General features: G+C 30.8%; 1 protein-coding gene across 1 annotated transcript; it reads right to left on the bottom strand.

The window, feature by feature from the left end:
• Nucleotides 1–10822: 10822 nt before the first annotated feature.
• On the bottom strand, nucleotides 10823–11858 carry LOC149186478 (heat shock cognate 70 kDa protein 1-like). Its single transcript, XM_089412620.1, has 2 exons — nucleotides 11557–11858; nucleotides 10823–11369 (listed from the first exon to the last, which is right to left on the bottom strand). Exons 1-2 carry the CDS (start codon nucleotides 11855–11857, stop codon nucleotides 11062–11064), a joined length of 609 nt encoding a protein of 202 aa, XP_089268746.1. The 5' UTR covers nucleotide 11858; the 3' UTR covers nucleotides 10823–11061.
• Nucleotides 11859–13791: the final 1933 nt, after the last annotated feature.

Genomic DNA, 13791 nt, shown 5'->3' with positions numbered 1-13791 from the left:
CTAACCGAAAAATTAAGGATGTGGCATCGATCTATCACAATACATATTTTGGCTTCAATATCGTTTCAATATACATAGTTTTCTGTATATCATTTCAATATATATAGTTTTGTCTATATCGTTTTAAAAGGCTTCAACAATATACATAGTTTTCTATACATCGTTTAAACCGATATAGTTTTTTATAGTATTTTATTTTTATTTTTTTACACTATAGTTTTCTTTTGCATCTCGTAGTTTTCACTCTAGTTTTCCTCTCTTGAATGGTATAGTTTGCATTCTGTTGGCGATTCCGTATAATCTATAAGTATGATAAATTTATTAAGAGTAAGAGTTTTCCCTCTGGCATGGTATGGTTTGGATGATAAATTTATTAAGAGTAAGAGTTTTCCCTCTTGCATGGTATGGTTTGGATTCTGGTGGAGATTCCGTATAATCCAGAAGTACGATAAATTTATTAAGAAAATCACTAGCAAACACATTATTGTATAATTTTTTTATTACATTGTAGAGGAAATTTATTACAATATTAAGAGTAAATGGGATTATATATTGCATTTTAATATATTTTGTATTATTATGGGCATTGTTTTATATATGGTTTTGTTTTCTATTATGTTTGAATTGATTTGTACAATTTTGTTTTCTATGGAATAAATGAACCTGTAGATGAGAAACATGAATATAATGAAGCTATTAATAAAGGAGAAGGTGAGTCATTAGGGGACATGATTTTGGAGGAAATCCAGAGTTGGTGATGTATTGAGTATTTTGAATTTAGTTTTAATACATATGAATATTAATATATAAATTCAGCTTCAATAGAATATGTTTTAAATTGGGTTTCAATATAAGTTTGACTTTTCTCTTTTAATAAACACTTTGTTATTAATAATATTTTTTGTTATAGAATTTGCCTATATTTTTTTGATTTATTGTGTATATGCATTAGATTCATCTTGCAAGCTAGGTTCTCTGTAATAGTTTGTTTAACAATTTTGAATTAGAGAGTACATTTAGTGAATCTAAGAATGCATCTAGAGAATTTAGGAAACATATACTCACAGAACTGTAACTTTTCTTGATTACTTGGTGAATGTCCTTTCGCTCAAACTACGCTTTCTCCTTGACTTCCCTATGGATTTGAGCATTTGAAACACTTTCGTATTCAACCTACATACTCCACTATCCAACACTCGTATTCCACTTCCCACAATTGTTACATACACTAATTGTATATATTGCATACTCCACACCCTTGCACAAATAAGAAAAACGTTTGAGGTGTGTTGTCAAGGCATGGCCTCATTGCACTTCCCACCCACTCATTGATTCCACTTCCCACTAACCGTGACAAGTGGTAGATTAATTGTGTGACATAAATAAGACTTGGTGATAATTTTAGAATTCCACTTCCCACTAGTCTCACACATGGTCTAAGGGGTGAAATTAGGGAAAAAATTATTTTTGCATTTTAGTTATGGGTTGATTCTACTTCCCACTAAACATCATATTAAAGCATCACAATATTTTTTTAATCATGCTTTATATAATTGAAAAAGTAAAACATGGATTATGAAATAAGATAAAGTTAATTTGATTGATATAATTCATTGGTATAAAGAGAATGCAAGAATATGCTAGCATATTTAATTCTAGACCATTTAATCAAGATTTAAATAATAGATGAATTAATTTGCCAATTTCAATAAGGTTTCATTAGGGTGACGCCTATCTTAGTAATTTCCTTTGTCAAAACTTTATTTACAAATTTATTTAAAGATTCTACTTTCCTTGCATTTTATTAGGCTATCAAAGAAAGATTATTGGAAACCATTTTCCCTTTAACCCCTATTAGTTTTCTTTTGACTAACACAATTTTAATTTTTACCTTTTGAAAATAAAATATTAATTTTTGGATAAAACACAAAAAATATAAAAACTCTATTGAATACGAAGCCCATTAATAATTCTATTGAACAATAAGCTCATAGTCTTATTACTACTTTCCAAAATGAAATGTCAATTGTATAACCGCCCCATGGATATATTGCATGTATGTTGTCTATGATAGTTGGGGTTTTTGGTGATATGTATAACCACCTCAGTGATACCTTGTATAATGTTGGCTATAGTTGGGTATGAGGGTCTAGTTACTTCATTTTATTTTCCCCTATTTAGTTCATTTGTGAGTGGATGCAACACCACCACTAAGATTTGGTGTTCAGTGTCATCATTCAATGCCAAGGTTCGATCCCCTCTTGCTCCATTCCTTTGTAGAGAGTTTTTAGTAGCGAAAATGAGCATTCACATTTGAATTTAGATAGGGATTCCAGAGGCATCCAAGTAGTGGGACTAGGATTATTATATGTCCAATGTTCGATCGAGTCTTTAGAACTGAAGCAGAAGATGCAGGAGGACCAAAGGTCATAAGAGCCAATCTCACCATAGCCTCGAGTAGGCATAATATAATAAAGATTAAAGGGTAATCCTTTTTTAGGAAAGAAGATTTAATTAAATGGGTCTGAGATTGGCCACTTGAAGCTATTTTCTATTACACAAAAACTAATCCCATTACATCATGGTAAGAATTAGTGTAGGTTAGAGATTTCAACAAAACCACCTTCAACATCATATATTTGTTCAACTACAAATATGAAAGAATAGAGTCCATAATGTTTTTCTCAACTTAGAACCCCTATAGCTTGTTACATTTAATTCACATGGTCTATGATTTCAAAACATTGTAAAGAAAAATTGAAGTAAGACATTGACAAAACTTAATAGACATAAAGGTGTATGCATGAAGATGGGGTTACACTTTTGGGTCAAATTTGGTGATGAAATTTCAAAATTTTACTCTTTTATCGAATTGAAGTCCTCAAAATTCATATAAGCATTTTGAATTTTGATTCAAAGTAAAATGACAATTTGTGAAGAATTATGTTGTTGTCTTAATGATATGTTTTGCAAAATGTTTTAGTGTCGTATAATTTGTCAATTTTCCATTAAGTGAAATGCTTGTCCTTGAAAATTTTTATAAATCTTAAAGAGGTATGTGTGTGTTCACATGATACAACTTGATCTAAAATGTGTAATTTTTAATATATATATATATATATATATATATATATATATATATATATATATATATATATATATGAGCATTATCTATCTAGATAATTGAGTTTTTCATATTAATTTATTTTAATGAAAAAATATATTTTTTTAATTATTTTTTGAAGTTGGTGAAATAATATTTCAATTGCATTTTGTAGACACATGTTCATGTAAGTGTTTTTTCAAATATTTAAATAAATTGAAAAACCAAGAATACCTTATTGAAGCGGATTTGTAACTTAATATAGTGATACTTTTTGAAATATTTTCGTTGTGTATATTTTATGTTATTGATTTTTTATTTAGCCTCTTTGAAACTGTCCAAAAATATTTCAAACATTTTGTTTAAAAGAAATTAGATGAAAAATATTATATGAATTCGAAAATGTCAAACTGATATGCCATTGGATAGAGGATTCCTTCACGAATCCAACATGATCAACTTTGCCACTTAAGGACAAATTTTGCCCTAAGTCTGTTAGGGTATAAAATGTTGAAGAGAAATCTCCAAAAGAGGTGCTAAAACTGTAGTTTTTAAGACCTTAGAAGCTCGATTGAGCACTTAAAATGCTTGATCGAGCACTTAAATTATAAATTCAAATAGCTCGAGCAAGGGTTTAAGAAAACCTCGATCAAGCCTTTATAAAATTAAAGTTTTCCAAACTTCAAGGAGGTTTTATTTTTAATAGGATCTTTATGTGAACCCCGTAGATTTAGAATCAAGAAATATATAAAATTTAATCTCTTAATAATTTAACCAAGTTGATATGATATTATTTTACTTAAAATGGAAATTCAACTAGATCTAGGTTATGAATATTATTATTATTATTTTTATGTTATTAACAAATGCCATGTGTCAATTTAATATAAAGCATGGAAAGAGTTACACACATGCTTCATATTGGATTGTAAAAAGTGCAACAAGTATATATATATATATATATATATATATATATTATGACTAAACTATTGTAGATAACCTCAAAAGAAATATATATATATTATGACCAAGCTATTGTAGATAACTTCAAAAGAAATAAATCAAATCAAAATTATTTATAGTTTATATTTTGGCAACTTTTAAAATTGAATAACACTTATTTCAATCATAAGGAATTGATTGAAATACTTAAATAGCAAAGTAAATTTAGGAAAGTTGATAATATCATATAAAATTATAGAAATGTTATTTTCTATTTTTTTTTCCCTATGTTAAATTCCAATATGATTGACTTATATCATGTTATGACTAAACTCTTGTAGATAATTTCAAAAGAAATAGTATTGAATAAAATTGATTTGTTGTTTACACTTCACATCTTTTAAAATCGAATAAAACTTATTTCAAATAATTTATTTTTAAAATTGAATTGTAATAAAAATCACACTAATTGTACTAAAAAACATTTTCTACAAGTCATTATGAAACATATTTGTAATTCTCTCCATGCTCAATATTAAATTGATACATAATATATTTGTATTCATTTTAAGTATTAAAATGACTCACATCATAGTAAGATTGTACTCATATCATGTTATGACTAAGCTCTTGTAGATGACCTCAAAAGAAATAAAATTGAATAAAACTTATTTGTTGTTTACAAAGCATATTTTAAAATTGAATAAACTTTATTTCAATCTTATTTGTGTCTTTTAATTGAACCTTGAGATAAGGAATTGATTGAAATATAATTAAAAGAGTTGGTCATGCAATAGTATATGGGTGACTTTAGAATTCAAATAATTTATTTTTAAAATCATTGTAATAACATACATGTTGATTGCACTAAAATACACTTTCTACAAGCCAATATGAAGCATATTTGTAATTCTTTCCATGCTCAATATTAAATTGATACACAATATATTTTAGTTCATTTTAAGTATTAAAGTGACTTGCATCATAGTAAGATTGTACTTATGTTATGACTAAGCTCTTGTAGATGACCTTAAAGAAATAATATTGAATACACCTCATTTGTTGTATATCAGACATCTTTTAAAATTGAATAAAACTTATTTCAATTTCATTTGTATTTTTTAATTCAACTTTGAGATAGCCAAGTAAATTTAAGAAAGTTTAATTATATATAAAACTATAGAAACATATATCATTAATTGTTTCATGGTATATTAAATTCTGATACATATGACTTAATTATCATGTTATGACTAAGCTCTTGTAGATGACCTCAAAAAAGATAAAATTGAATAAAATTTATTTGTTATTTACCCGACATCTTTTAATATTGAATTTAAAACTTATTTAATCCTTTTTGTTTTTTAATTCAACCGTGATGCATTTTAGTTCATTTTAAGTATCAAAGTGACTTGCATCATAATGAGATTGTACTTATTTTCTTAGTTTGTAAAACTAGAAATCAAAATTGTTATATTTTTTTAAATAAAAGTTATATTGTATAGAAATGATTTTAAACTAGAAAAATAGTTAACAGATCCATAAAGGGAAATTTAATGAACATCCATAAACAAAATCAATAAAATTCCATAAACTGGAATAATGGATGTATCAATAAACTGTCCATATCAAAATATATACAGATTACAAATGTTATGTGAACATCAAAAAACTGAAATGATAAGCATCCATAAACTGAAATAATGTTCATGTACTTCTATATACTGTCCATGTATGAAATATACGAAGTTTGTATCACGTGTGAATGTGACCAATGAAATGGGCTTGAAATTATATAAACTATCCACTTTAAGTACCACCAGAACTCCTATGTGAATTCCATTGCACAAAGTAATTGTCCATAATCATGTATCAGAATATACCACATTCAAATTCAAACTAATTAGATCATTATTTGTAAAAAATAAACAAATTGGAAATAAAATATTTTGAACTACATTAAATTACATATATGAATCTACTGACCTCACTTGAGTCCAAATTCAAGTCATCTAGGATGGGGGTTTGATGAATGGGTTTGGTGCTCCCTTGCCTATGGCTTAGAGGTTGGGCCCTGCATTGATGGAGCCTCTATATCCAACATCCTACTAATGCATCCACATAAATGCAACATTGCCAACACTCTGCATATCCAGGTTTGTGCACACAATGGAAAAGACAAATTATAATTAGTCTACTTATTAATTAGTATATGTGTAACTTAAAAAAAAAATTCAAAATCTTAGGAATAAAAAAGTTTACCTCCACTGTTGGTTCATGTGGTTGTACACAGTGACTCTCCCCCAAACGAGTGTTATGAGTTGGAGGTGGAGGAGAATCCATGGAAAGATGCATTGGTGGAGGTTGGTTTCGCTGATCAACTTCCCCCTTGGATGACCTCATAACTTCATCCATGTAGTTGGGTTGTGTCTACATGTTATCATGAACTTATTAATATAAATGCAATCTAATAAGAACTAAATAAATATAAATAATTATGTATAATTTTACGATAAGAGTCAAAAGTTTGATATATATGTTCCATGTCAGTGTCAAACGGGTCTTTCACCCTCCAAGTGTCACAGATGGCATCACGACACATGCATGCATATGACAAAAACTAGTCAACGAGTAAACTCATGAGATATGAATCATCATATAATGGAACTGGAAGGTCATGAGGAAATGGTGGTGCTATGCTTATCTCTCCATGAAATGTGACATGCGCACTGGCTAATGTCATCTGCATGCTATCTGCAACGGTATTCCTGGTCTTAGCATCGAGTTGCAACAACTCCTCTAGCTCTGTTAACAATGATGTCTGCATGCTCACTGGCTAATGTCGTCTGCATGCTATCTGTAATGTTATTCCTGGTCTTAGCATTGAGTTGCAAAGACTCCTCTAGCACCGTCAACAATACCACACTCCGAGACGGTAGTGGAAACAATCTCAGAGGTGGTGGTACATGCCCAGGGCCCCTACGAGCTTCGTCATGATCATAGGTACGTTCCAAGATGGGTCCATAGAACTCAGATCCGGTGCTAGTGTAATTCGACCTCATATGTAGCACAAACTCTGCATATATATTCTTTGCAAAGTAAAGGGGTACCTCGTCATGGTGGGGGAATTGGCCCCAAGCTCTAACGAATCAATCATAAAAAAAGGGGCTGCGTCAACATTTTTAAAATATTTGAGTGGAATCAAACCTTGATGTCTAGCACGACGCTCTAGATGGATTTCAAATAACTCCCCACAAACATCAATGTCCTTGGTGGTGTCTTTCACTGCCTCTCAAGTATGTGGGCCTCTAACCTCCTACCTTATAATCCTTTGTATGGAATGTAGGAGGCGACTTTGTAGGCCTACCTTGTGGTATGTCTCGATCAACCTATTGATGTTATCTAGCATCAAAGACAAACTATGCCTAGTAGGTGAACTAGCACATATTTTATCCAACTCTTGTGTGATCCAAGTATGCTAGGCCACAACATCCTCTAGTGTGATATTGGCTATAGCATCGTCCCACGGAGGGATCAACGTTGCACTGTGATCCCCAAGTTCACCTTGTTGAGGGACTGTAAATCATAAACATAATAACATATACATTAAATTCAAACACATCAATTGAATACGACTTAAAAATTAAAGACAATTTCAAGACATAAACACATAAAGTTTAAAGAGGATTTAAAAATGCACCTGTAGAAGGTGAAGATGGTCCACTATATGTAACATGATTGTCAACAAATATAGAAACATTGCCTCTGACATTCCGACTGGTGTCGATGCCAATATGTATGAGTGGAACACACACTTTGCTTGGGCTACGTGATCTATCATGAGACTAACCATGTATAGTAGACCCCCCCACACTCCGACGACTTGTGGTTGGTGGGCGTATAAGAGATGGCTTTGCATATTACATATAATACATATAAACTAATCCAAAAAAAATGTTGACTAAACTATTACATATAATACATATAAACCAATCCAAGAAAAAATTGTTGACTTAGAAATAATGTTGATAAAAAAAGCATTCATAAACTTAAGTAGAATAATCTAGCCTGATGTGCTAAAATTTAGAGTCCCTCTTTTATAATTTATCAACCAAAGTATTGGGTTCCATGTAAACACAATTGAAAGAAGTGATCAAATTTACCTTCGCGCTTTTTCCCATTTCTAAATAATGCATTTTATTCAGAGCGCATAAATATGTAAATGTATATGTAAAAAATTGAAATAAACATATTTTCAAAACTAATAAAATTTCATGCCAACCAATAGTCCATCGAACTATAAAGCCTTATAATATTTGAATTTGATACATGACATGTACTAGGTGCAAGCACATGAAGGAAATATTTTTGGAACAACACACTACATAATGAAATAATATGGTACAAATTAGAAAATAGTCAAAATGTTTTTATTCACTTTAAATGCACTTCAAATGTGAATGCTCGTTTTCGCTACTAAAAACTCTCTACAAAGGAATGGAGCAAGAGGGGATCGAACCTTGGCATTGAATGATGACACTGAACACCAAATCTTAGTGGTGGTGTTGCATCCACTCACAAATGAACTAAATAGGGGAAAATAAAATGAAGTAACTAGACCCTCATACCCAACTATAGCCAACATTATACAAGGTATCACTGAGGTGGTTATACATATCACCAAAAACCCCAACTATCATAGACAACATACATGCAATATATCCATGGGGCGGTTATACAATTGACATTTCATTTTGGAAAGTAGTAATAAGACTATGAGCTTATTGTTCAATAGAATTATTAATGGGCTTCGTATTCAATAGAGTTTTTATATTTTTTGTGTTTTATCCAAAAATTAATATTTTATTTTCAAAAGGTAAAAATTAAAATTGTGTTAGTCAAAAGAAAACTAATAGGGGTTAAAGGGAAAATGGTTTCCAATAATCTTTCTTTGATAGCCTAATAAAATGCAAGGAAAGTAGAATCTTTAAATAAATTTGTAAATAAAGTTTTGACAAAGGAAATTACTAAGATAGGCGTCACCCTAATGAAACCTTATTGAAATTGGCAAATTAATTCATCTATTATATAAATCTTGATTAAATGGTCTAGAATTAAATATGCTAGCATATTCTTGCATTCTCTTTATACCAATGAATTATATCAATCAAATTAACTTTATCTTATTTCATAATCCATGTTTTACTTTTTCAATTATATAAAGCATGATTAAAAAAATATTGTGATGCTTTAACATGATGTTTAGTGGGAAGTAGAATCAACCCATAACTAAAATGCAAAAATAATTTTTTCCCTAATTTCACCCCTTAGACCATGTGTGAGACTAGTGGGAAGTGGAATTCTAAAATTATCACCAAGTCTTATTTATGTCACACAATTAATCTACCACTTGTCACGGCTAGTGGGAAGTGGAATCAATGAATGGGTGGGAAGTGCAATGAGGCCATGCCTTGACAACACACCTCAAACGTTTTTCTTATTTGTGCAAGGGTGTGGAGTATGCAATATATACAATTAGTGTATGTAACAATTGTGGGAAGTGGAATACGAGTGTTGGATAGTGGAGTATGTAGGTTGAATACGAAAGTGTTTCAAATGCTCAAATCCATAGGGAAGTCAAGGAGAAAGCGTAGTTTGAGCGAAAGGACATTCACCAAGTAATCAAGAAAAGTTACAGTTCTGTGAGTATATGTTTCCTAAATTCTCTAGATGCATTCTTAGATTCACTAAATGTACTCTCTAATTCAAAATTGTTAAACAAACTATTACAGAGAACCTAGCTGGCAAGATGAATCTAATGCATATACACAATAAATCAAAAAAATATAGGCAAATTCTATAACAAAAAATATTATTAATAACAAAGTGTTTATTAAAAGAGAAAAGTCAAACTTATATTGAAACCCAATTTAAAACATATTCTATTGAAGCTGAATTTATATATTAATATTCATATGTATTAAAACTAAATTCAAAATACTCAATACATCACCAACTCTGGATTTCCTCCAAAATCATGTCCCCTAATGACTCACCTTCTCCTTTATTAATAGCTTCATTATATTCATGTTTCTCATCTACAGGTTCATTTATTCCATAGAAAACAAAATTGTACAAATCAATTCAAACATAATAGAAAACAAAACCATATATAAAACAATGCCCATAATAATACAAAATATATTAAAATGCAATATATAATCCCATTTACTCTTAATATTGTAATAAATTTCCTCTACAATGTAATAAAAAAATTATACAATAATGTGTTTGCTAGTGATTTTCTTAATAAATTTATCGTACTTCTGGATTATACGGAATCTCCACCAGAATCCAAACCATACCATGCAAGAGGGAAAACTCTTACTCTTAATAAATTTATCATCCAAACCATACCATGCCAGAGGGAAAACTCTTACTCTTAATAAATTTATCATACTTATAGATTATACGGAATCGCCAACAGAATGCAAACTATACCATTCAAGAGAGGAAAACTAGAGTGAAAACTACGAGATGCAAAAGAAAACTATAGTGTAAAAAAATAAAAATAAAATACTATAAAAAACTATATCGGTTTAAACGATGTATAGAAAACTATGTATATTGTTGAAGCCTTTTAAAACGATATAGACAAAACTATATATATTGAAATGATATACAGAAAACTATGTATATTGAAACGATATTGAAGCCAAAATATGTATTGTGATAGATCGATGCCACATCCTTAATTTTTCGGTTAGAGAGATCCATGCCTTTGGTATTGATAAGAACAATCAAGAACTTGAGAGATCCTTGGTATTGATAATAACAGTCGAGAACTTCTACATAAAGGCCTTTGATCAGAATTCAGATGTTCACGATACTGCTTAAATCCACTTAAACAAATTGTTAATAAACGTTTTAAATGATATTAATGTGTAAGACAATTAAATCTCGGAGTCGATGGAAAAGAGTATTTAATATTAGAAAACAAACGGGTTTCATCTGGGTTAATATTCTTCCAGAGTTCCTTGCAATAAGGACTGCACTCTGGGAATCATAGTAGACCTACCAACAAGAATCACATCATGGATCGAGCTCTTGTCCATCTTGGCGCCCCTCAGGCATTTTTCAACCGTCTCCATGCACTTCTTGAACAAATCTATCCTAACATCTGCAAAATGCTTCTCCTCCCCTTTGTATGTCACAACGATGATGGGCTTATCACCAGCTCCTGGAATGACATTGAAAGGCCATGACCCCAAATTGCTCTGAACGCACGCATCAGAGAACTTCCTTCCAATGAACCGCTTTGCATCTGCAATATGTTAACAAAACAACTCAGTATGAAAATATCGGAGTAGAACAAAAGACCCCGAAAACATACAACTCAGTATGAAAATATCGGAGTAGAACAAAAGACCCCGAAAACATATTCAATTCTGACGGAAAGAGGAAGAATGTAACAAATAAAATCGTATAGATGGTAGTTGATGATTATTGACCAAAAACTGTATTGTGGGGATTTCTGGCAACTTGGTTCTCAGCGGATTCTCCAATAAGGAGCTCTTTATCATTGAAGGCTACAACGGAGGAAGTGATTGGATTCCCGTGTTCGTTGGCGATGATCTCCACTCTGCCATTCCGCCATACTCCCACACACGAGTACGTCGTCCCCAGATCGATACCGATCTCCGGCCCCTCGCCATTTCCATTCATCTGCTCAGATTGAGCATGGCTCAGACAGGCAATTGCCAATTGAAAGATAATATGAGAAGTGATCCTACGGATTTTCGAAATATTCATACAGTCCCTACCATATTTCATTTCAAATTTTGAAATTTCCCGCTGGCTGAGTTTGAAATATGCTAGGAAGGAGTGCTACGATGGATGTCGGGTCGGGCTGTACTATATCTGCATTAATTACATTGAATACTGGAGCTTGCCGGAGGTAGAGTGATGGAGTTTCCGGAATGTCCATGGATATGTATGTCTTTCATGGTTCATGGTAGCCATAAGGTGCTGGCAACCAATAAATCTTATGCATTAATGGCCCAATAGCATGGGATTTATTGGTTGCCGACTGTTATCCTCGCTGCCGCACGATGCCCAAAAATACGTATATGGAGAAAAAAGTAAGACAGTGGCGGCGAACACTATTGCCCCAAAAATACGTATATGGAGGAAAAAGTAAGACAGTGCCGGCGAACACTATTGCCCCTCATTCAGTTCAATATAAGTGGCGGAGTCAACAGAGTTAGCGTGATGAAACAACATCCATATCTGAATCTTGAGAAATTCGTGGCATCTTCTAAGCAATTCAGACAAGGAAATTTCTGCAATGTCTGGTTTCCGTAACTCACGGTACCTTTGAACAAGCAGCGAAACGAACAAAGAATTAGAGTCAACAACCAACTACCCCGTTGGATCTCCATAACTGTCCCGTTCCTGGTGTACAAAAAGAATCTTATGACGATGCATAATAAATTGAATTGAGCGCTTTATGGTAATTTTTCTTGCCCTAGTCTAACGATAATGCTATATTTTTTTCTTTAAAAATTATGGAAATTTTGGTCATATTTTGAAAATGCTAAATCGAATTTTTGTAAATTCAAATAAAATCAGTTTAATTTTATAATTTTAGATGCTGAATTTATTTTCACCATTAAAACTGTATCTACCAGATATTTTGAAATCTTTTTACCCAAATTTAAAGCACGTTTGACCATCCTGACAATTCCTCGGTCTTCTTAAACAAATCCATTTTCATTTATAACTAAGCATGTACGCAATCTTGTTGCTGTGCATACGAAAAGAAGCAATTCTTACTGTGGTAAAAAGAAATAGAACAGAAACAGATTTTATACTTTGTAAACGGAGGTTTTAGTTGAACTGTGTAAGAGATTTTACTGTGTAACAATGCTGTTACTGTGAGTGAAAAACAGAGCTCTTACTGTATGTGAAAACAGAGCTATAACACAGGTTTTTGAAGTGGTTAAAGAAGAGAAGCAGCTCTGATTTTTGTAAAAGAGTTTTCTCTGAAATTGTATAAATTATATTATCCGAGATAGGATAAATTATGAATCTGGTAGGGAAAAGTTTAACTATTTTAACTTTTAGATTTTTTTTTTATTTTCATTTTTAATCTATTCTTTTAATAAAATTAGTGGGAAATTAGGTAGAACTATGAATTCTATATAATAATTAAATTTGATTATAAATTTCATATAATTTGATTTGAATGTAAATCTTAAAATATATGAAAAATCATATAAAAAAAATGTGAAAAATTATATAAGAGGAATTTTTGACTTGAGATAAGTGTGATTCATCATCAAAACCAAATAAAAAAATAAACCATGACAAATATTTAAATAAAAAATTATTAAACTCTAAAAAAAAATTATTAACATTTATAATATTATAAAACTCTCAAACAAATTTATGCTCTTTACATTAAATATCATGAAGAGATATGTAAAATCGTGACCCAACATACAATTTCTTTAAAAAATATTATATCTTCTTTTAACGGAATCCATAAGTTTATATATATATATATAATTTTTGTTTTCATAAATGGTATATCACTGGGTATGGTATATGATTTAAACAGTTTTATTTAATTTAGAGTCACTATTCTTTAAAGTAAGGGAAGTATATGGAAAAGTGAAACGTATTTTTTATATATTGCGAAGTCTTAATTCAAGTTATATTGTTTTTAAAATCCTATTAATTAT

The sequence above is a fragment of the Pinus tabuliformis genome, chromosome 3_1, assembly GCF_031772625.1.
Source record: "Pinus tabuliformis cultivar Carrire ecotype Pingquan chromosome 3_1, CPIR1, whole genome shotgun sequence".
In the NCBI taxonomy this organism is placed as follows: domain Eukaryota; kingdom Viridiplantae; phylum Streptophyta; class Pinopsida; order Pinales; family Pinaceae; genus Pinus; species Pinus tabuliformis.
This window is presented reverse-complemented; position numbering and strand designations above follow the sequence as displayed.

Coding starts and splice junctions, on each gene's coding strand:
- LOC149186478 (XM_089412620.1), bottom strand. CDS start 11,857: ATGAATATTTCGAAAATCCGTAGGATCACTTCTCATATTATCTTTCAA. Junction 11,370..11,556: donor TCCCCACAATACAGTTTTTG/GTCAATAATCAT, acceptor AACATATTGCAG/ATGCAAAGCGGTTCATTGGA.